Source organism: Lissotriton vulgaris, chromosome 3_1 (genome assembly GCF_964263255.1).
Source record: "Lissotriton vulgaris chromosome 3_1, aLisVul1.2, whole genome shotgun sequence".
Lineage (NCBI taxonomy): Eukaryota > Metazoa > Chordata > Amphibia > Caudata > Salamandridae > Lissotriton > Lissotriton vulgaris.
In genome coordinates this window covers 105,240,103-105,263,423 of record NC_141689.1, presented here as the reverse complement: position 1 = coordinate 105,263,423, position 23,321 = coordinate 105,240,103, and the positions used below count along the sequence as shown (strand labels likewise).

Genomic DNA, 23,321 nt, shown 5'->3' with positions numbered 1-23,321 from the left:
TAATATGATGTCTGATTTGGTAATGTCAGCTAGATTCACAGATCATGATTATTTACAAGGTTCGTCTAGTTATGAACAGATGTTCTGCTTCACACATTATGGTGACCATTACGTGCATAAATCTGCACAGCCTAGAAATGTTTTTAAGTATAACCAATGGGAACATTGTGCTACACCACCTAAAAGCAGTTCTAAAACATTCTTTGAGAAATTCAAGTACTTCTCAGGGTTTAACACTAGTGATGCAGAAACGTTTTATTACAAACTGTTAGATAAAACAGGATTGAAAACAATGCTGACAAATACTAAATTGATATATTCAGAAGCATTTTATGAAAAAATGATGACATTTGGTTTTGATTATTGGAAAATTAACATTGAAACAAAAACCATCTGGGGTACAAAAGATTGGCAGGTACAAGGCCTTGAAGCATTATTCAGAACCTGCATGATACCAGAACAAATGTTGTTTTTAAATGACACAATTCATCAAACATCCTGTCTTGGCCTAGCTAAGATTAAAGACCTTAACAAACCGTCTATTCTAAAGCCAATACCTGAAAATGCAACAACAGATATTGAGATAGACATAACAAAAATTTTACATTTAAACAGAACACATCCTGATTGGAAAAAGTGGTTAATCTGGCCTACTGACACAAACAACTGTCAAGATAGATTCCTGAATAAAACACAGGGGTTAAAAATGACCAGACAAGATCCAAGATACTCCCGAGACAACATCCAGGGATAGTAACAACATACAGTGTAGGGAAACTCTGCCTCGAATGGCTAGGATCATCCACACTGGCTGAAATTAAGCAACACTTGTCTTTACTTAAAGATGGTGGGACCACGCAAACAGCGTCAAAAGCGTTTCATAGCGACCAGCATCTATGAGGTATACAACGAGGCTTGGAAAGTCACACAAATTGAAACAGCTGAAAAAATACGAGAAATTGATCGTATTAATTTGGAAAAATCACTTTCTGTAGTGGGCAATGGGTTAATGACTCTGTCCTCCAGAATATATTCGTTGGACAATATTGTATCATCTGCCTTTGATATAATAGACAGAGACTTGCTAATGTTACAGCATGGCCTGTCACAATTACGTTCTATTGTACAATTAGGCTGGACGCTGCAAAATCTTCGTTCAGGCTATGTGCCTTGGCGTTTAATCAACACAACATCATTATTTTCCATTTTTAACCTTACTGATAAACAAATCAGCTTGGCACAGAAAGGAGCAGACTATACAATCCTGAGCATCGAAAAACTTGAGAGATTACCTTTGACAATGTCAGAAAGTCCTGTCATTGAATGGATAATACACGGGATTTTCATAATTCCGATAACAACTTTCCGATTTAAAAAGTGCCTTGAATACATACCTACTGGCCAGTATGAACGATTAGGTAAAGGAAATGTTAAGTCAGCATGGAAATTACCATACACACATTCATGCTATAGTGACAGCAACAAAAATGTATTTCTTAGTGGTGAAAATTGTAAACGTTCACTAAGCGGTATACTTTTGTGCCAGGGTATTAATTTACACGGAGCCTGTGAAGGTAATGCTAACAACCTTTCATGCCACCAGCTTGTCACACCTGCAACGCAGATAGAGCCTTTCTTTATGCAACTCGCAAATGGGAGTTACATTCTAAGAACGGATCACAGATGTTGTGGCCTTTTGCCAGGGAAAGCCTATCTCGTAAGCATAACTTCCATGGTCAAATGCTGTATGCAAGCATTGTTTCCGAGCGGGCCTGGAGACATAGAGACTCGCATCTGGCCTTGTCTGAATTTCTCTTCTATACGAATTGATACTTTAAGCAGAATGAAGTCTGTGCTTTTGCAGTCATCAAAAGAGACGTATGATCTCCTAGTTGCAAGGACAGCTACAGAGATCCATGACCTTTTATCAACAAATTGCCCCGTGCATTTCGTAGAAATGCTTAGCCAAATTCTTAACATGTCTAGTGCCATAGGCATCCCAGGCATATTTAAGACGATTTTTACGGGACTGCTAACACCATTCAAAGCAATTCTGGGAATCATTCCTAATTTTGTCCATTCAGTCTTTGGCGGCATACCCCTATTTTTGGGACTTGTAGCAGGAATTTAATTTTTGGCCCTCCTGCTCCGATATGGCAAGCCAAAGCTCAGACATGACTCCTACGAGGATGGAAGAAACAATCCTAGCAGTGCGCTACCGGGACAGAATAACTAGAGTCCTTGGATTGGCCAGGCTGAGAGATCTAAACATGACCTGGTTCCTTTCATTCAGACCGATATGGCAAAACTGCATCTTACCTGTGCTACGATGTATGCTATGCGGAGATGAGTGCGTGTTGGACATCTGTCTTGCACTTCCATCAGCAGTACCAATGGATATCGATACTTTGCTCAGTCCGATAACGGCTCACGCATTGTGTTGTCCCCAGCGGCTACCAATCCTGATGACGGCATTCGTTGAGACTCCTGTACTACGACTAGTTGGTAACAGTGGAGCGAGTGGCAAAAGCAACATCACCCAGGTACGACCTTCTATGAGCATTGCTGATCCAGACTTTGATGACAGCAATCATTCTCACACCTGCCAAGTTACAGCACTATCGAATTTGGTCGAACTGTCACCTGATTTTGTAGACCAATTCTTTGAAAGCCTGTCTGATATGATGTTCTCACCCAAACAGAAACAATAACTTTAGAGAAGCATTCCGACACACAGCGTTCCCATGAACTCTGAATTCGGCCTTCAGTTTTGAACAACAAAAACTGCTAAAAGCGTTGGAACTCTATTCCCCCGTTCAACAAGAATTCTTTTGAATTGAACACTTTTTAAAAAAAATATTCACCTTTTTCTGGCACGAAAATTCTTTGCTTAAAGTAGACCTATTCATAGAGAACAGAAGCTTCTACTTCTATTTTTAGATAAATCTAGAGACATAATAACTTTACACCAGCCTCTAGCACATTTTACTGCAATGCATTTCTATGTGATGAAATTATCTTGCCCTTCTTTTCTGTATTAAGAGATATTTCATGTGTAATTTTTGTTGCATAATCGTTCATTGATTACATATGCTATGATTTTTGAATGATTTCTATGCTTAAAGACGTACAGTACCTATATTTTCACGTATTGCAAATATGCCTATTTCAAATGCATATATGTATTTTGGGGTGGGCAATGTTACACATGCATCTTATTGCTCTAGTTTTAGTAATTTGATGGACATAAATTCGTGGAGTGGGTGTCGCGTTCTAATCTAGGACCCTGATCGATGCTGTGACCTTATGCCCCTATACGGCTATAAATCCATTTATTCCCTATATTGGCATAACCGATCAAATGTAATATTCAGAAACTCGTCTCTGGCATCACACGAACAGAGCCACATTTCAGAATCGCTTCCTCTGCAACTTCCTTTGCAGCTCATTAGTGCAAATGACACAGCGGAGACCACTATCTAAGATTTCTAGATTAATACTCCGAGTTCTTGAACAAGATAAAAACTCAGCAACCTGGGAAAGCCCTGCTTGCTATGTTTTGATTAGTAATAGAACTCTAATGAGCACTGATAGACGATCACTTCTTAGTGACATCTTTATTGAGGTCTTATGTGCAAAAACTTACGTCAAACAAGGCGCCTTTCAGGTATAAATATTACCAACGTTGCCTTAAGAAAACGCTGAAGCTGCTGCTGATAATACCATCGCTGAAGCTACTATCGCTACTGCTACCGCTGCTAACGAGCGAACGATGGTGTGGTGAACTTAGGAGCTGAACAGCCGTCCTCCTGCAAGAGCCCAGCAGATGCAAGCTGCCCGCGGACGCTGCCCCTCCTCTTCCTCGACGCGCTGAGAGAGACGCTGTCTTTTCTCCTGCCGAGAAATCCAGCTCCGGCGTTTCCAGCCTACTCTTGCGAGTGACTGGGATATCGAGTCCCTGAAAGGAGATACCAGACCTCCATCATTCTATTCCAGAGGTATGGTGTTGACTAAACCCTTAGAGATAATTCTTGAAGCAAACCTTGGCAAAACCAACTTAACTAAAGCTACTTACTTACTCCTCTCCCAAGTATTAGGCTTAGGTCAGGTACACTGGGGCAGGCGTAGTTAGAAGCACCAGTTGAGTACGTTAGCTAATGTATATATGAATGTATATATGTTTTATTCATTTTAAACCATTGTATGGCTAAGAAACCATATCAATGCTTTTACAGTATTATTTCGTAATACTCATTTTACTGTACGTACTTTTTATAATAAAAAGTCTTGCAATTGTGGCAATTCATTTCTCTTGTATGAGAAGAAAGACTGTTCAATAAATGTTACCTTTTATTGAAAACGCCCGTCTCTCTATTCTCTACATATTGTGAAAGTAATCTGCACAACAACTGACTGAGTAAAATAACTGTCTATTGTTTCACACGACCCTAGAGATTGACTCTTATCTGAGGAGCAAAGTTGTCATGTTGCATGGTTGTTGAAAAACTGAATCCCTTCTTGTCTGTACCAGGGAAGCTGATCATTTCCTATTCAGTCAAGAAAGTTTCCAGTGACCTCTGAGCTAGTTGGTAACAAACCCAATTAAGTTCGGCATAGTCAGTGGAGACATGGAAGATCCGCACTTCTACATCGATACTACTGTTTATGTTATTCCAATGCGCAGGGCCTATTGGGAAAATAGGAACTACACTACAGTAGCAGAAGTAAAGGGCCGTCTCTTGGCCTACAGACTATTGGTGGGGGGTTCTCCACTAGAAGTAGGTTCCCTCTATGCCCCCAACTCAGGACATGAGAAATTCCTCACCACATCCCTATCGGAAGTCCAAAGCTCGCAGGAAAGACAAATAGTGGTTGGGGGGGATCTCAACTTGGTCATGGTCGCAGAGAAAGATAGGTCTGGCAAATGCTACAGCCACACTGGAGCACAGTCCAAAATGGGGAAGGACTTCAATCTCTCCTACTCTTCCATTAATTAGGGGCTTTTGAAAGGCTGTGTATCCTGAGAGCATGCTAGGCCTAGTTCCACTGTTGAGTCACTCCGAGTCCAAGTTTCTGTTAGAAACAGAGCATCAAAGTCATGACATTGCAACATGATAAAGATCTCCTGATGATGCTTAACTAAGGATCTAGAATTAACTAGTCCACATTAAGTTGTCCGGAGATGTGCCTGCCAAGGGGGTAGTTCCTTTACCCAATTTAACTGCTCCAGGACCCATAGCATCTCGCTTACCTATGTGTATAAGTTGTTCCCTTAAATAGCGTAATCTAGCATTGCCGGGTGAATGGTATTCTTGACCGGCAGCATGTCTGGCACTGTGTGCGACCTGACGCAGACGGGTTTGCCTCTGGGGCACCTCCAGCGCACCAGCGACGCACCCGTTGCGTGTGCTGCGTGCTTGCATTCCCCTGCCTTAAGTAGAGGGGGGAGCATTCTGAACCAAGCCTGGGCCCGACACGACCCTCATGCAACCTCTGCTCCCTGTCCTAACTTCTCCTCATCTGGACATCAACAAAAGGGCTCAATCCACCGTGCTCTCTCCAAATCTGTGACTCAGCCAGCAGGAGCTTCAGTCAGGCCAGATATTCACAAGCCTAGGAAAAGCAGTCACGGCAGGGTTCGCTGGGCAGTCTCCTGATGCAGGTGATGCAAAATTGCCTTCTTAGGCGCGGTTGCGGCACTCCTGCCATACAAGTTTGCCACAGCTCAGGGACCTCACCCTCCACAGCAACAGGGCAGCACCACCTTTTACAGACTGTGATGCAGAGAGGTGAGGCCCACCATCGGCAATCTACTCCATGCATTCTGGTGTAGAGGTGGCACATGTTTTGCAATGCAGGCCTCACCACGTCGGTGCGCAGGAGTTCCTCTACCAATCACAGATCCAAGGGACACCAGGTGGTCTTCTCACAAAGGTCAGCAATGCGTCTCCATGCAACCTGCCCAACTTCGCCGCCTGGTAAGGGTGATCTCCGACGCATCAATGTATAACGCAGTTGCCCAGCGAGGCCTCCAGGCCCCAGGGATTGTCTGCATTTCCAGGCATCGGCCGCCATAGTGTCACATGGATGGTGCAATGAAAAGTGCTGCATCACTGTTTTTACCCAACGATGCACCACTTTTCATAAATTAGGAATTAATTCTGCATTTCCTCTTCCTGTGGGACTCTGGCTCGTCATCCTGGCTGTTGTGGCATTTGGGGAGATGGGGAGTTGGCCTGTACTGAACTTGGTCCTGGCTGCTCCAGTCTGAATTCCGGTGTTTTTTTTTCTCCATAGAGGTGTAGCTGTAAGCTTTTTTTGCCTTTAGATGCTGAAAAGTGACATTGGGCTGACTAACTTGAATTTTTATGCCACTAATTGGGCAGTTGTCACTTCTTTCTCTTTAGCGTCAAGAGTTTTAATGCGGTGACGCTAGATTTAGTAGCAATTTTTGCCAACGCTAGCTGATCCTAATGCCATGTAACAACATATTGTAAATATGTCGCAAACATGAAGATGAAATTCGGCGATAGACAGCGGTAAAACGAAAAAAATTGCCACTAAGCAACGTCAAAACATCTTCGCGGCAATTCTTGTAAATATACCCCTCTGTTTGGACACCTCAGAATGTGGACTTACATGTGCAATACAATCTCCGCGGTGTGTTACCGCTACAACGCATCTTTTACAACGTAATGCTGTTACAACGCAGCTATTACATCGCAAATACCATTACAATGCATGCCATTACAACGCATGGCATTACATAGCAGATGGTATTACAACGCATACCATTACATCGTAAGTATTGGTAAGTATTTAATTTTTTTTAAAATTTTATTTAATATGTTATTATTGATTTAATTATTATTAATTATAAAAAAATATTTATTTCGTTTTTAAATATTATAAATTAAATATATTAATTTAAGTATTTTTTAAAATAAGTATGAGTATAGGAGTATATGTTTTGGGGTACTGATGTATATGTTTTGGGGTGTTTGGGTATTTTTAGGTTTTAGGGCAGTGTTTGGGTTTTGGGGTACAGGGGTGTTTTTAGGTTTTAGGGCAGGGTTTGGGTTTTGGGGTACAGGGGTGTTTTTAGGTTTTAGGGCAGGGTTTGGGTTTTGGGGTACAGGGGTGTTTTTAGGTTTTAGGGCAGGGTTTGGGTTTTGGGGTACAGGGGTGTTTTTAGGTTTTAGGGCAGTGTTTGGGTTTTGGGGTACAGGGGTGTTTTTAGGTTTTAGGGCTGGGTTTGGGTTTTGGGGTACAGGGGTGTTTTTAGGTTTTAGGGCAGGGTTTGGGTTTTGGGGTACAGGGGTGTTTTTAGGTTTTAGGGTAGGGTTTGGGTTTTGGGGTACAGGGGTGTTTTTAGGTTTTAGGGCTGGGTTTGGGTTTTGGGGTACAGGGGTGTTTTTAGGTTTTAGGGTAGGGTTTGGGTTTTGGGGTACAGGGGTGTTTTTAGGTTTTAGGGTAGGGTTTGGGTTTTGGGGTACAGGGGTGTTTTTAGGTTTTAGGGTAGGGTTTGGGTTTTGGGGTACAGGGGTGTTTTTAGGTTTTAGGGTAGGGTTTGGGTTTTGGGGTACAGGGGTGTTTTTAGGTTTTAGGGCAGGGTTTGGGGTTTGGGGTACAGGGGTGTTTTTAGGTTTTAGGGCAGGGTTTGGGTTTTGGGGTACAGGGGTGTTTTTAGGTTTTAGGGCAGTGTATGGGTTTTGGGGTACAGGGGTTTTTTTAGGTTTTAGGGCAGTGTTTGGGTTTTGGGGTACAGGGGTATTTCGACTTTATATAAATTAAATTAATTAAATTAATTTTATTTTATTTAATTTAATTAAATTTAATTAAACAATATTTACAATTATTAATTTAATTGTATTAATAAACGATTACAATTAAATTATATTATTTAAAAATGTTTAATTAATTAAATTCTTTTAATTTTATTAATTATAATTATATTATGTATTAGTTATAACTTAATTAAATTATAATTATATTTATTGTAATTAATTGCATTATATTATTTTCTATTTATAAATTTTTTATATATCATTAATTATATTATTTTAAATATATTAAATTAATATATTATTAATTTAATTGTATTAATAAACGATTGTAATTAAATTATATTATTTAAAAATGTTTAATTAATTAAATTCTTTTAATTTTATTAATTATAATTATATTATGTATTATTTATAACTTAATTAAATTATATTTATATTTATTGTAATTAATTACATTATATTATTTTCTATTTATAAATTTTTTATATATCATTAATTATATTATTTTAAATTACTATAATTAAATTAATTACTGTTTTAAAAATGTTATATTATTTTTATTATTTTAAATTAATTTAATTAACTTTATTACATTTTTTTAAAAAAAGATATACTTACCAATACTTACGATGTAATGGTATGCGTTGTAATACCATCTGCTATGTAATGCCATGCGTTGTAATGGCATGCATTGTAATGGTATTTGCGATGTAAAAATCGCGTTGTAACGGAACGCGTTGTAAAACATCGCGTTGTACTGACACCAATCCAATCTCCGCACACCCCAAAATGAGAACTTTCATGTGCTATACATTCTCTACAGACAAAGCCAAGGTGGAGTGACCAAAAAACCCTGCCATGGTACGCGGAGTTCCGCAAATGGTGGAGTGAGCTTCGTCACGCCTGTTTGCATTGATTTTCAGTGCAGGTTGTTTCTCTTGTTCTGGAAACTCAAGGGGAATGGCTCCATATGCGGCACTAGAAGGTGCTCCTTCTTTTCTGCCACTCGAGTAGATTTTCTGCACGAGCTATAATGTTCTCAACACAAACGGAAGGTTACTCAAAACGTGCGGTCGCGACGGCCGTACGTTAAGAAATCTCGTAGGGAGGTGTATTTTTCTCGCTCACGCTCACCAACTTGACATTGGGAGCGGGAGTGAGGAAATATCTTGCCAGGAGGTAGATTTTGCTCGCTCGTGCTCGCCAACTTGATGTTGGGGAGCGCGAGGTAGGAAAAAAACTGCGCTTCGCTACGCTGGCAGAGTTTTGCAGAACTCCGCATGCTCCATGCAGCCCAGCGTGTGGAAAACGTTGCAAATTCTGTGAACAAAGCAGAGTTCACCACTAGTTCTTACTGCAGACCTGAGAATGAGGAGTTGCAGGTGCCATAATATCCTGCTTGCACACCTCAGAATGAGGAGTTGCAGGTGCCGTACATTCTCTGCAAACCCACAATGAGGGCTTGCATGTGCCTTAAATACTCTGTTTGCGCACCCCAAAATGTGGAGTTGCATTCACAATCTTAAGATTATTCTCTGACTTAAAGTGTGTGAAAGGGGTGCAAAGTGTTCACAGTAGGAACACCACACCTTGTGCTGCTAGTGCTTAGCATGCATGCGATTAACGCCCAGGGTAATGTGCTGATGCTGGGAGGCAGGCACTATTCTGGGTAATAGTAAAAACCATTGTTTACAGGGTCATGAATAGCAGAAGTGAGGTTGAAGGGTTTTTTGAAGAGGTTCCTGTGTGATATTTAAATTAGTGACGTATATTCTCTTGGTTCACTAATTCCAGTTTCTTTCAATGTGGGGAAATATGAGGCTCCTGTCTGTGGTCTCATGTAGCCCTCGTTCATTTCAATAACACACTCACATGCATGTTTCACAATAAAATTATCTCACCTGCTCTTCGGCTGTTAAAACTGATGAGAGATGCGCATTGTAGCTCCGACAGAATGTTTCCGATTCATTCCAGTTCCCCGTTTGCTTTGAGAAATAATACAGATTGTTGTTGTTCCAACGCCACGTGTTTTCAGGCAGGGAGACGATCTTTTCTACAAAGAAAGGGATTCATGAGGCTAATTAATGGTGCATAGAGATAGATTGTATGATGCAAGGTGCTGGTGGCTAATAACATTTCAGGTTGTGGCGATCTACAGTTTTTAAATGGATTCATTAATTTGAGGCAGGTGTAGACATTCACCTATACGTATCTAAAACCTAACCTAAAGTCATTGGATGCCTGAGATTCACAAAGGTGAACTTACACTTTTGTGTAAGTTTATAATTGTTTAATGTTCACAGACCTCTTTTTCTAGTAGTATCTTTACGACTGCCGAATCTAAGCACATAAAAAGATAAGGCAGTCCAATCTTTTTATGTTCGGAGACTCCGCAGGTGTAAAGATACTACTAGTAAATTCCTTTGTGAATCAGGCCCTGAGAATCTAAAATACATTCTTGACTCGGAACTAAGGCCTGAACTTAAAAAAGGCAAGGGGGCATATTTATGAGTTCTGGCGCATCTCTGCAAATCAGGAGGGATGCGCCAGAACAAAAGCGTCACGCAAAACTACCCTTGCGTCACGGCGGATGCGCCGCATTTACAATGCAGCGCGCCGTGGCGCAAGGGTAGGCAGATGCGTGATGCATCTCGTGACATAAGGGCGGCGCATTGCTGGAGTCGCGTCGCAAGCACGACGCGACTCCAGCAATGCCCGGGTGTGCCCTATACTTAAAGTGCTGCTTCAGTCCTTACACCTGCTTCAAGCAGGCGTAAGGAATTGACGTAGCAGCGTCGCACAAGTGCCTGCATGAAATCTTGTAGATTTCACGCATGCACTTTTGCGAGGCGCACCTGCCCCGGAACGCCCACCCTACGCCGGAACGCCCACATGTGGCGCAGGGCTTTATGTCATGTTATGTTATGTTATGTTAAAAGGGGTGCTTCTATAGCGCACGGCTACTCCAAGGAGTGTCCCGGCTTTACAACGTGACGCATCTGCTTAGATGCGTCACTTTGTAAATGGGTCGCAGGGATACGCCACGCAAGGTGGCGAAACGTGGCTCAAGTCTGACATAAATCTGCCCCAAGGTCTTTAGAGCCTTCTTGAATTTCAGAAATGATGGGTGTAACCATAGCACCAAGAAAATTCCAAAGCCTAGCAGCTGCAACCGAGAAAGCTCTGCCTCCGATAGAAGAACTTGGGGACTGTCACTAGGCTGCTAGTAGTTTGACCTGCACTGTACAGTAATTTATTTGTGAACCTGTCCTTCTGTAAACTCACTCCTCATACACTCAGGTTGCCTCACAGTCAATCTACCAAAAGAATTGGAGGTATATTTATCATTATATCATTCTGTGCGCACCTTGCTGTGCTGCACTGCGTGACAGAGGAAGGGCAGGGATGCGCTGTACTTAACATTGTATGGCACATCCTGGCTTTCCCCTGTGCTGGCGCACAATGTGCTGCATAATGTCAATGCATGTGCCCTTGTCCTGCGTTATAAGCAGGATTGTTTTCATACAGAGAAGGAACACCTTACAGCACAAAAAACAATCTCCTGAAGCATTTTTCTCTGTGTGCTGCAGAATGCTGCAGAACACATAGAAAAAGGAAAAAACGAGGAGAAATAACATATTTCTCCTCGTTATGCCTCACCATCAAGTGGCGTAGCATTGTGATGCATTCCCAGGTCTACCACTTATAGTTAATCTGGCAATGCAGCTAACTCCATGGGATTTGCATGGGAAAACCCGCATACCACCCATGGAACGCCTCCCTGCGGTAGAGTAGTGAAACCCAGTGATTTGCGCTGCGTTGCGGTACTCTGAATTCATCAAGCCACTCAGGGCAATGCGAGAGAGCTTTGCACGGATTGATAAAATGCATCTTAAGGGTTGCATCACTTACACACTCCGCTGCATGGTGCAAAACTGACGCAACTCTTTGATAAATATGGCCACGGATTCCTAGGGCCTCATTTACAAAGACTTGGCAGAGGGCAACACTGCAAGTCATTTTGCTGCACTGCCTTATGCCAAATTGAGAGGGCAGGAATGCATCGTATTTACAAGATACAGTGCATTCCTGTCCTTTCAGCCAATGCTGGTGTACAATTTGCAGCCCAGCGTCTACGCAGCCACCCTGGCACATGGTGTTCACAGACCTCTGTTGTTGTGTTGTTGGTATGATTGTTTTTGTGCAGTAACGGGGTACCTTCCTGCACAAAAACAATCACAAGAGGCTTTTTCCATGGTCTGTATGTACTGCAGAATGCAGCACATGGAAAGAGGAAAAAACGAGGCAAAATGTAAACATTTCTCCTCCTTACGCCTTTTCTGGGAAGGCATATGTTTTTGGTGCTGCCCCAGGCTTAAATAACGTTGTAAATCAGGGGAAGTGTCAAAATCCATGGGTGTCGAGTGGGAACACCCACCGCAACGCCCTTTGGAATGCATCCTTGACTCCTTAACTTAGAGCAAGGCTAGATAGTGCTTTGTGCTGCCTGGCCTTACTCCATATCCGAGGCCTTGTAGGGTGGCTTGCGTCCAGTGCCAGGCTGGCCATATCGGTTATCAGGCGTTTCCCCTGGATGCTGGAAGTGTGGGGGATGATTTAGCAGATCTGGGAGCCATTTTTGTTACTGGGGGCAGGTTCTTCAGCAGTGCTACTACACCGGCTCCCAAGAATAAAAGCAGCAGGGGGGCTGGCCCGTCAACATTGCCAGGACTGCTTTGGGTTCTCAGTCCGGCACTATTTCTGTCACCTCATAGATGAGGGTATGGGGTTGAGCCGAACATAGTGAGGTCTGCCCCCGGACAGTTTGAAAGGGGTCTGGGCTGGCCGGATCATCCATTTTGTGGTTTGGGGCTTTTTGGGGTGTAGCCCAATTGTATCCCAAATGTAGCCCAAGTAGCCCTATGCTTATATAACCCTATGAGGGGCAGTGTTGTCAGATTGGGCAACATTGTGCGGGAAAAACCCATACCTGGCGGGGTCTTCTTTTTGGGATGTATTGAGGCCAGTGTGCGAAATTTACTCGCTGTGGTCTGCGCCCACCACAATGAGTCCGTGGCGTGATGGTCTATGTCTGGTACGGCTGTGCTTACAGTATGCAAAGGTGTTGTATTTTCATTTTTCATATTTTTACAGTTTCTGTCCACTGCTTTTGGGCGGGGTAGACTGCAGTTGAGAATGTGTTAGAACATTCAATGGGCCTGTCCTTGGTTGCAATATTTAGGTCACAGTGATTAGCTAGAATGTTCTCGATTGATTCTAAATGCCTAATAATCGGACTGAGTTTTTGGGTAAGCATTCAGCTAAATGTTAAGATCTGTGGGGCAGATATACAAGGAAGTGTATGCAAGCCCTTTGCCTGTGCCACACTGCTGCACTTCCAAAGTACAGAAATGTGACATTTTTACAATAATATGTCACATTCCTGTGCTCTCCCCTGCGCTGGCGCACAAACAGCTGCCATACGGCGATGCAAGCAGCCTTGCACCCTGGTGCAAGGATGCCTGCGTCATGGGGAGATTGTTTTTGTGCAGGAAGGGGCACCTTCCCACACAAAAACAATCACTACAGGCATTTTCCTCTTTCAATGCGTGCTGTAGAATGCAGCACGGTTTGACAGAGGGAAAAACGAGGAGAAATGAAAAAATGTCTCTTCCTTGCACCTCACTACAGCATTGACACGCATTTCCTGATTTACGATTACTTTTAAATCTGGAAAAGTGTCTCCTTCCATGGGTGTTGCGTGGGAACACCCACAGCAATACCCGGGGAACGTCCCTTCCACGCAAAGTGCTGCGTATGAAGGGGCAATATTTACAAGGCGAGGAAAAGTCACGCAGGGTGGCTTTTCCTCTCCTTGTAAATATGGAGAAGTGAAATGTGCCTCTAGTATGTCACAAAAAGTGACGTACTGGTGGCACAGGGGGCTCGTAAATCTGCCCCAAGGTGTTTTACGCCATCTGGTGTAATTTCCCGTTTGAGTTGTCTGAGTCACATTGTGGGATTCAGAATAGTGTAAAGTTAAATTCTGTTTGCAGCTTCTCTGTGGCTTTTAAAAAAAATGTAACCACTGTACTGGCCTCCTTAATACTGCTGACTGGTTTCCTCTTTTTTGCTGACCCGTCGGTTAAAGTCAGATGTTTTCGAGGAATCTAAACATGAAGGGGCGGTATGCAATACAGGATCGGAACATCCATCAACTATTAAAGGAGAGATGTGTGTGCGTGGTACGCCAGTACAGGCTGAGCTGAGAGGAAAAAGAGCTGCATCAAGTGGAGTATGCTTGGAGAAATGCACTAAATCCATGGAGTCTAGATTCAACCAGTACAAATGTATCTGAGCTCGCCCCCACTGCTTTGGCCAGCATGGCGTCAGTCACAGTAGTAGTATGGGATAAAAAACTTGCACCTGGCCCCTTAGGTTTACCCATTCTCAGTGAAGTACAAAATTGAGCTTTTCTGGCTGCCTGGCTAATCCCGGCACATGATTGATTTCACCAGCTCCTGAACGCAATTCCATGGTGGGTATCCTGGAACTGCCAGTTACCCCCTTCCCAGACTTACTGTGGACATTTCTTGCCCCTCTGGATACAGCCTGTTTCTGATACATGACACAGTTTCTGTAAATTTTGTAACAAAGTCCTGATGATGGCCTAACTTCCCTACTGGCCGGAAACGCCGTCGACTTCCACAGCAGAACCCCTGGCGCTTCTCTATTGTGGATACCCTGCCCTAAATTTTTGTATTCATAAAGCAGCATTTGTTCCGGTATCTCAAACTGTGTAAAGACCTTTAAAAGTTCACTTAGTGTATGTTTTGCGCCAACCATGATCTCTGTATATACCCACTCACGTGTCACCTGCGTCGTCACCCGAATCTCACGAGCACTGACACACTGTATATTTTTGGTTACATGCCATTTAATGTAACACAGTGCTTCCTATTCATGCGATTGTACATATGAAATACAATACAGTTACATTTCAAGGCGCTTGGGGAGGGGAGGTCCGCTACTGCTCGAACAGCCAGGTCTTGAGCTGCTTCCTGAAGGCGAGGTGGTCTTGGGTCAGGCGGAGGTGGGTCGGGAGGGAGTTCCAGGTCTTGGCGGCCAGGTAAGAGAAGGACCTTCCTCCTGTGGTGGCTCTTCGGATGCGGGGGACGGCGGCGAGGGCGTGGTTGGTTGATCGAAGCTGGCGTGTGGGAGTGTAGAAGTTGAGGCGGCTGTTGAGGTATCTTGGGCCTTGGTTGTGTAGGGCTTTGTGTGCGTGGGTGAGGAGACGGAAGAAGATTCTCTTGTTGACCGGGAGCCAGGGCAGGTCTCTCAGGTGTCCGGAGATGTGGCTGTGTCGGGGGATGTCGAGGATAAGTCTTGCTGAGGCGTTCTGGATCCGCTAGAGTCTCCTTTGGAGTTTGGCGGTGGTTCCGGCGTAGAGGGAGTTGCCGTAGTCCAGTCGGCTGGTGACGAGGGCCTGGGTGACCGAATTAAGGTGCAATGTCTTCCTTCTTTCACTCTTGGAATGACAGTGCATCCAGAAACATTTGATTCATTGTTAGACAAGGTTCAATGCAAAATTGATAGAAAGATTTGTAACCTTCCATAGTCCACCAATTAGGCTCACCTAAGATTGTTGTTCATTTTACAGAGAAAATATTTTGCCAGCTAAGGGGCAGATTTAAAAGCCCCTATCACCACTGGAACGTCACTTTTTAAGATGTTCCTGTGGCGATAAACCCTTTGTCTTATTTACAAGGCAGCATTCTGTTTTTGGCCTACATGTCAGTTTATGGTGCAACCTAACATATTTATTTCTGCTCATCTAGGAACAAAGTCATGAATCTTAGGTTATGTTGATTATACAAAAATGAATTCTCTATGTACTTCCTCTCATGAGATCACACTGAAGCAAGGTTATTTAGCAGAAGCAATAGGCTGGACCATGAGACATAAAGTAATATGCCTATCCTTGATTTCAATTACAATCTGAGAATATAATTGAAAACTCTCTTGTTCTTAAATTTGTACTGCAAATTGTATCTATTAAGAAATTAAAAGTGAACACTAGTTATCACTTATGCCGTAATTTTTAAAGCTGGGTATTTGAGCACAGGATCCCATTGAAGTCAATGGGAGTACTTCTGAACAGTGTTCAGAAGAATCGCATACGGTCGGTCGGAACCGCCGACTGCAGGGCGGTCAGAACCGAATATGAGTCGGTGTCGGTCGGAAGAGTTTCCGACCGACATCGTAATGAGGCCCTAAGTGGTGGTGCTGAACACCGGAAACCACAGGCTCAAATTAAGGGCCTTATTACAAAAAACTCACTGGCTTGGATTCAGTTCCGACCGACTCGCGGACGGCGGTTTTGACCGACTGATTATGATGCTTCTGAACACACTTCTGAAGGACTCCCATTGGCTTTAATGGAAGCTTTTGTTCTAACCGACAACACATGCTCCCCTGGGTACCACCACAGACCCCAACCGGAGACCTCAGGATCAAGGAGGGGTCTGGTAGGGACCCCCAAAGTCAGTTTTCAACAACTTTTTTGTGTCGGACAGGCCAACTCATAAAGGCTGTCAGAATCTGACATCAATTGCTCAGTCGGAAACGCTGTCCATTGCGCTGACTGACTCTGAGTCTCCAAGTGCCTGTCGGAACCGATTTAGAATGACAAAACGGTTTCCCTTCCAACCGCGAGCATCATAATCGTCGGTTGGAATTGTTTCCAACCGAGTCAGACAGTGGGTTCCGACGTGGTCTGGGAGAATCCGACTGTCAGTCTGAGGCTTTCCGACCAACATCGTAATCAGGCCCTAAGTACTGCAAGCAGTCAAGTTTATCTAATCTAAAAAGGATTAGTGAGAGTATGTATTGAATGTTTTTGCAGCAAAATGATTTAAAATACCAGAACTCCATGTACGATATGAAGATTTAGGGCTAAAGGTACCAAGTAAAAGTAATGTGCCAATTCCAAGCAACTGTTCATTGTTAACCGGGTTATGCAGGGTTTCAGGCTAAGAGCGATGGTGAGGAGTTCAAATACACCTGATGTAGTTCCTGAAAGGAAAGTCAAAAACCTTCCTCTGTGTAAATTTGAAAGCTTTATCCAGTCAAGTCCTATCCAAGTCACTTTAATTACCCAATGGCTAGGGTCCTGTTCAAGCTGTTAGAATGTTGCTGTATTGTTCTGTAGTCATTTTTACGGAGATGTGTTTTCAGCTGTTGTCTAATTTGGAGCATTGCTGGAGTGTTCCTGGTAGATACTAGGATGTTTTTCAAAATCCTGGGTGCATACATGAAAAACTAGTAGTGTCCTGGCTGCTGGTGGGCCGAGGACTACTAGAGATTGTGAGCTTGTCTGCAAGTTAAGTAGGACTGCTGGTTGTGATGCCGGTGGAAATGATGCAGCTGGTTTTGCATATCCGGGCGATAATGATCTTGTTCGGAAAGCATTCTGATCGAATCGGTTCCGGAATGCTTTCCGGACGACTCGAATGGGGGGAGTTTGACCAAGCGTTTTGGATGCATCCGGAGGCTTCTCAGTAGGATTTGGTTGGACTCCCATTGACTTCAATGGGAGCCTGTGTTCCAAATGAGAACACAGGCTCTCATTGAAGAAAGGGGTGGCTGAGGAAAATTGTGCCCTATGTGGCAGGCACCCCATGATGCCTGACACACTGTAAACAGTTGGAGAAAGGGGACCCAGGGGTACCCCCACAGACCCGATTTAGAGGGACCCGGGTGAAGGGGAGCCTTCAATTGGCCCCCAAAGACTGATTCCGACAGCTGTTTAGTTCTAGGCAGACTGAAACAGAACAGCTGTCTGAATAGGTCATTGTAATCGCTCGCTCGGAAACAGAGTCCATGGAGCTGTACAATCCGGCTCTAAAGGCTCAACCTGTTTGAATGCCTTTTGGAACCTATTCGGACAGCCCTTACGGGTTCCGGGTATCGTAATCGGTAGTTCGAACCGGGTACGATTCGGTCAGAAAGAAGGGTTCCGAATTGGATTCGGCAAGCACAAATCCGATTCAGAGCCTTTCCTAACAAGATCGTCATTGACCCCATAGTGAGGGCAGGCAAAGGGAACCGGTATTCAGACATAATATCAAATCAGTAATATCGTCTGACACAATTATTGAGTTGGAAATATTGTAACACAGAAATATTGGGATCAAAAATATCAGGGACAAGAATATCGATTTTAAGGTAAGTAATACATATTTTTAACATATAGAAGTCATCAATATTGTTTGCAAAGGTATAATTGTTTACAATGTCATTTTTTAATTAGCTTTATGAATTTTAGTATGTAATTTAAATGTATGTGATGTAATTGTTTTGTATGTCTTATGTTTTTATATAGGTGTTACATTTTTTGTAGTTATTAAATGTAATTAAAGTTTGTAGGGTTCTTTTGCTTCGCAGAGGATTCTGGGTTTATTGGAGAATAGGGTGGGAAGTAATTTAATTAATATTTTTTATTTAATCATATTTTTTTAATTGATATTTAATAGTGTTAATTGTGCTTTCCATTTTTTGGGTACATTTTATGTGTGTGGGTTGTGTGAATTATAGGGGTAAAAGTTGGGAAGCAATTTAGTTTTTATTAATAAACAATTTGTTGTAAAATAATATTAATTAATGAATTGATACCTAATTGATACCTAATTATGTTAATTATGTAATTTATTTTAGGTGTGGGTTGTGGGGTTTATAGGGGTAAAGGGTGGGAAGTAATGCATCTCTAATTAGTTGATAATTAATATTAATTAAATTATTGACAATTAATTATGGTAATTGTTTTGTAAAAACAAATTTGGTGTGGGTTTTGGATTTATAGGGGTAAAGGATGGGAAGAAAATGAATTTTAATTAATGTATAATTATTTGATAAATACTCTTAGTTATTTAATTGAAAATTAATTATGATTGTGTAATTGATTTGTTTTGTTTAATTTAGGTGGTGGTTGTGGATATTAATGGTGTAAAGGTTGGGGAGTTAATTAATTTTAATGTATTATATTTGGTTTTTAATTTATTTTTGATTAATTGATAATTATGTTAATTGTGCAAATATTAGTTTTTTTCAGTCTTTAGATGTGGGTTGTGGGTTTTGTAACGGTATGCGGTGGGAAGTAAATTAATTTAAAGCAATTAATAGTTTTCTTTAATTAATAATAAACATTAATTTAATAATTATTGTGTGTGTTGTTTGGGGGTATATTTTGAGAAGTAAGTTAAATATAATTATTAATTCATTTTAAATAATGAACATTATTTTGTTGATGAATAGTCATATTATTAGTGTGAATAATTTTTAGGTGCAGGTTGCGTGTGTTGTTTTGTTATAGAGTGGGAAGTAACTAAGCTAAATTTATGTAATAATTAATGTTTTTGTTAATGACTCATTTAAAAAAATATATTTATTTTTATGGAAATTATTTTTGTATTTTACTTATAATAATATTTGTAGGTACTTGTGTTGTGCATTTAACATTATAATATGTTTTTATTTTTATTTTTATTTTTTTAATATTCAATATATTTCTATTCTATTTTTCAACATATTTATATCTTTTTTTATTTACTTTGTTTTAAAAGTAATTTTATTTTGTTGAAGATATTTTGTTTGTTGTTAATGTTAAACTGACTGGAGTGGGAGTAGTACATTTTACCCCTCGCAATCCAACAATTTCCCTACTGTAGCACTTATTGGAGTGGGAATATTAAAGGTTTACCTACTGTTGTACTGACTGGAGTGGGAATGGTAAATCTTACCCCTCCACTATCCAACACGTTCCCTACTGTTACACTCAGTGGAGTGGGAATAGTAAATCCTACCCCTCAACTATCCAACATTTTCCCTACTTTTGCAGTTATTGGAGTGGGACTATTACATTGTATTTCTCTGCAATGTAAACTTTTTACTAGTACTGTGTTAATTGTAGTGGAAATAATACATTTTAGTACTTTTCAATGTAGTATTTGATCTAATTTTCAATTCATTTTAGTGAGCGTAGTACTGTTGTGTTGTGTGGGGTGGGAACGTATATATATTATTATAAGAATATGTTTATTTTTGTTGTAGTGGGAAATGTATATGTATTCATTATACATTTTAATAACTTATTATATATTGTTTTAATTTATATAATTATGTTTTTGTTTCTTTAGAGGAATGATATTTATAATTTGTATTGTTTTTTTGTTTGCAAATTATTCTTATTAACATGTAAAAATGAATGATATTTACTTTTTAATTTTAATTAAAGTGGTTTGGTTTTTAAATATTTTATACACATATATATATATATATATATATATATATATATATATATATATATATATATATATATATATATATATATATATATATATGTATAAATATATATGTATTCACCAATACATATATATACATTATATTAGTTAAATCATTTAAAATCATAATAAAATGTACAAATATCAGTTTAATTATATTTTTTAATTGATATATGTTAATATATATGTATATATATGTATGCGTGTTTACGTTTTTGAAAGTAAGGTTGGTATATTTGTTAAAACATATATGAAAAATTGTAAATTTTTATTAAATAACATTTTTTTCCAATTTTTTACACCCACCTTTTTAAGTATAAATAGTCAATATTTTTGTTGCGAATATGTTTACCTCGAATATTTTGTAGGTCGATGTTTTCCTAGTCGATATTTTGTCAGTGAGCCAGGGGAACTAATAGAATTCTGTTAGCATGGTGATGTTGTGATCATATTTCTTCAGGCGAATGCAGATGACCTTAAGGGATGCTAGTGGGAAGTCTTGGAGGCCATGGAGCAGGGTGTTACCACAGTTCAGATGCAAAAGTATATGGACTTAAACAGCAATTCTTAGGTGGCTTTCTGGAAGATGTAGTATCACTTTCTTCATAAGTGAGAGTTGGTAGCAGGCCAACTTAGTTCTTTTGGCAATGTGTTCCTTGTGAATGAGACTGGAGACCAGAGCAAAAACAAGTGAGTTGACATTCGCTGGAAGTTAGAATTCAAAGTTATCTAGGTTCATGTCACTGAGCCGTATTTATACTATTTCTTGTAACAAAAATACAATTGTTATAGAGTGGACAAAGTGTGTATATTGGGAGGAACGGGAGGTAGATTTACTATTCAAACTCCAGTCCAACACATTTTGGTGAAAGTGCATATATTTGGATGGCGGGTGGGGCATTTATTATTCTATCTCCAGTACTACAAACATATGTGGGGGAGAGGTCAAACACATTTTCTATTCCAACTGGAATCCCACCGTTTGGTAAAGCGCATATATTTAGAAGTGGGCGGATAGCACTCCCACAAACATTGGAAAAAGGCATATCTTTGGTGGGGTGGTGGTTCTAATTTACAATTAAAACTTCAGGCCCATCAAGATTGGAGAAAGTTCAGATATTCAGGACTAGCAAATTTAGTATTCTAACCCTAGTGCCTGAAATATTGGAAAAAACAATTTTATTTTCAGGTGATATCCTGTTCTAATTCAAGCCTGTGTTAACTCAGTATATCTGAGGAAGTCAGCCCTACTAGTCAAACTCTAGTGCCAAAAACATTGGAGAAAGTGCACATATTAGTAAGGCAGATTCCCTATTAAAACTTCAATTCCACAAAGATTGGAAAAAGTCCACATATTTGTGGTGGGGTCAGATTAACTAATTAACTCCAGTCCAACAAACATTGGGGAAAGTGGGTATATGTGGGGAGGGTATATTAGGGGAGGGGTCGGATCCAATTAAGAAACAATGGAAAAATTGAATATATTTTGTAGGTCCAATTTACTACTCCGCTTCCAGCCTCACCAGTATACAATAAAGCAAATATAATTGGTTAAGACAGATTTACTATTCTAACTCCAGTACCACAAACATTAGTGAAAACGTATATACACGAGGCGAGGAAGACAGATTCACTAGTCTCGGAATGTCTAGGAATAGATGACTCTGAATTTGATAAGGTAGTACGCAGTCCTAGAAGTTGATCAACCATGCCAAATAACTTTTCTTGTCACAACAAAAAAACAAGAGTCACTTTTGCTGCTTTATCACATCCAACAGCATGTTAATTATTTTCATTGCACCAGTACGTTGCATTATGGAGGCTGTGGGAGCTGGTTCTGGCAGAGGAAAATACTTTGCTGCATGAGTGCATCAAACATGACGCTCGCTTGGCAAAAGATCAGTGCTTTAAGTGGAGCTGCTGCAACAGCGATTGCACTTAGGCACGAAGATCCCCACTGTAGCGTCCTCCCCAGCCCAGTAGCATGCAAATAACGACTCCACACACAGAGCTGTCTAGTGTACGTCTTTATTCTTCAGAGTGCAACCATTAACCAACTCGCAATGCGTCACATACCTCTTTTTAACCACACCCAAAAAATTGCCCAACACTTACGTTATTCCTATAGAGTCCTCAGGGACCAGAAGGGCCCTACTATACAAATACTCAAGACATTACACCCACAAGGCAATCACAGATTTCTACATTTGGCAAGCAGAGGTGCGGAAGCCATAACTTAGGTGACATGGTAAGCCACTGGACCGCGTGCCACTTCCTCAGTGATCCTGGCCATTGTATACAAAAGTCAGTACCACGCACATACACACCATGGACAATCCCCACTAGTATTAAAAATGGGAGATATACGCTATGGAAAGGCTGGTACAACCTAACTGAATTATGTGTTTTATTTATTCTCTGCACAGATACTCACTTAAGCCTTGTAGCAATGATTGGTCTCTGCTGGCTGTTTCCTGCTTTGCCTTCAACATGTGTACAGCAGTTTGAAACGTTAAAAGATGCTCCAGAATTTGGAAACCTGAATGTGTACATAAACAGCAGTTAAGGTATGTTTTGTACATCTACATTACAACATATAACCAGTGATGTCCGATTGCAGGCTCAAATCCTTGCATGGTAACCATAGGTTGTGATCCTTCCAAGATAAACTAAACAAGAACAGTTTTCAATTTATTACTTACAGTTGTATGTAAACATGGTGTATATAATGTGCTTTGGATAAATGTTTTGCACAATTAACAGATTATTAACCGCTTATTGTTGACAAAACAACATATTCAACATGCCAGACGTCAATCTTACATGACAGAGCTGTTGTCATTGCGTGTTCACCGTGGGCCTGAATTACAAAACCATGACATGTGTATATAGAATGTCGTTGTCATGTTTTACTTTGAAGACGCTCTTGCCGATGCGCTGAAATTACGCAAAGTTTTCATAATGCTAAATTCCCCATGGATGTATAGATCTGTAGAAAAACTTTCCTCTTTAGGGGCTGATTACAATCTCTTCCAGAAAGCACTCCGACCAAATCGTTTTTGGAATGCTTTCTGACCTACACAGATCAGGGGAGTCTGACCAAGTGATTTGTATGCATCCATTTGTATCGGGACACGATGTGGTCAGACTCCCATTGACTTCAATGGGAGCCTGTGTTCTGAACATGAACACAGGC

General features: G+C 40.9%; 1 protein-coding gene across 1 annotated transcript in view; it reads right to left on the bottom strand.

Annotated features, from left to right (window-relative positions):
- Positions 1-23,321, bottom strand: part of LOC147726040 (CD209 antigen-like protein C) — a 435,480-nt gene that overhangs the window by 327,694 nt on the left and 84,465 nt on the right. Inside the window, exons 4-5 of the mRNA XM_086960157.1 lie at positions 22,560-22,664; positions 9,689-9,840 (exon numbers count right to left, since the gene is read on the bottom strand). Of these exons, the coding sequence (XP_086816283.1) occupies positions 9,689-9,840; positions 22,560-22,664 (257 nt within the window). The remainder of the gene's footprint in view (positions 1-9,688; positions 9,841-22,559; positions 22,665-23,321) is intronic.